The sequence below is a fragment of the Anopheles bellator genome, unplaced genomic scaffold (genome assembly GCF_943735745.2).
Source record: "Anopheles bellator unplaced genomic scaffold, idAnoBellAS_SP24_06.2 scaffold02031_ctg1, whole genome shotgun sequence".
NCBI classification, from domain to species: Eukaryota; Metazoa; Arthropoda; class Insecta; order Diptera; family Culicidae; genus Anopheles; species Anopheles bellator.
In genome coordinates, this window is record NW_026686153.1 from 1 (window position 1) to 1,701 (window position 1,701).

The following is a 1,701-nucleotide window of genomic DNA, read 5'->3' on the forward strand; positions in this document are numbered from 1 at the left end:
CCTGAAGGAGACGCCGCTCGAGACGATGATTCGGATGAGCGTGAGGCCAAGGTGGTTGTTGTTGGGCCGAAGATTCGTGGTCCGGAAAAGGATTCGTGGCTGAGAAAGAAACTTGGAACGCAGTATTTAAGTATTGAAAGAAAAAATGCATGAAGTGTATGAGAATTACAAAATATTAAAAACACTTCTCACAAAAGCATCTTAAAACCTGATGGCACCAACAATCCGCTCCGGCATTTTTATTAACCTAATAAATAAAACAAATTTTCAATTCTATTAGATCTAGTTTGGGAGAATTGTGGCCGATTATCGTTCAATTAAATTCATGGTACTAGGTGCCAAATATAAATACAATATTGATTTGACAGCTGCTGCTACAACACGGAATGTGTGGCCATATTTACAACTTTTCCCAGGATTCGGCAGAGTTTGTAGCTTTGGGCACACCTTATTCGTTGTTCACAATGAGGATTTACAATGCTACTCGTAGAATGAACTCACTCTAATCGAAGCGCAATAGTTGGACATTTCAAGACAATAAAAATAGTTATTTAGAACACTGAAGGTAGTCATCAATATCCAGTTGGGCAGCAAATTGAAATGAATTTCAAGTCTTTCAGTTGATCGAAAGCAATGACAGTAACGGAAAGAAAGCTTTTAATTAAAGTCAAATTTACCTAGAGTCAATGGCATTAATTGTGGTTAAGCGAGAAACGCAGAAACGCCTAGTGATTATGGCGATGATGGAGGACGGCCTTCACAATTTCTTCGTCGCTGCTTTGCTGACCCTTGATGCTTTGAAACTGTTGTTGCTCTTGTTCCAGCTGCTGTTGCTGCTGTTGCCCCTGCTGTTGTTCCTGCAGTTGCTGGTCCTGCTCCTGTTGTTGCTGCTGTTGCTCCTGCTGTTGATCTTGCTCCTGCAGTTGCTGGTCCTGCTCCTGTTGTTGCTGCTGTTGCTCCTGCTGTTGATCCTGCAGTTGCTTATTCTGCTCCTGTTGTTGCTGCTGTTGCTGCTGTTGAACATCTTGTATTTGATAATGGTGCTGACCTTGTAGGTGAGGTATCTGCGTATGCTCTTCATCAGGTGGAGGTCTCAACACGGCATTAGCGGTTGTGGCAAATCCTTCGGATGCGAATGGCTTGTTAAAGTACGAGGATTAAAGGGCAGGACTTTGCTTACTCACCAATTACCGCCAAGCACATCACACAGAGCACCGAGGTATACCAACGATTCATTTTCACCGTTCTAAGGTACGTTCTAGATCACCACAAACGATGTTCGCTGATTGAACCAGAGGCTCTGGTTTTTATAGCTCTTCAGCGCTTAGGAGCTTATCAATTGCTCATTTCGTTTGTATCGCACAATTGTTTCACAAATTTACCAAACACAAAGGCCACGGATAATCATGTTTTTAGACGCAGAATGCTCATAAGGCAAAACATAATCGTTATTAACAGATTATGGACCATGTGGACCAATTCAAGAGAGCTTTAAGGGTTCGGAGTTCCCGATTTGTGTTCCTAACAGCTTTTAAAGCTCGATCTGAAAAGTCGTTTCGTGTTCAAGATCCTTCTCCCAAGGTCTGTGAGTTTTAATTTTTTTTTTTTTAATTCTCAAAATTGGATCTTTATTATACAGAGATGTTTGATTACAAAGAGTACAGAGATATTCCACAATGGGATTGCAGCTATTTAATAATT

At 41.2% G+C, this 1,701-nt stretch overlaps 1 protein-coding gene across 1 annotated transcript; it reads right to left on the reverse strand.

Annotated features, from left to right (window-relative positions):
* Window positions 1-725: 725 nt before the first annotated feature.
* Window positions 726-1,236, reverse strand: LOC131214718 (ataxin-8-like). Its single transcript, XM_058209052.1, has 2 exons — window positions 1,185-1,236; window positions 726-1,123 (listed from the first exon to the last, which is right to left on the reverse strand). The coding sequence occupies exons 1-2, from the start codon at window positions 1,234-1,236 to the stop codon at window positions 726-728; spliced, it is 450 nt and encodes a 149-aa protein (XP_058065035.1).
* Between the last annotated feature and the right edge of the window lie 465 nt (window positions 1,237-1,701).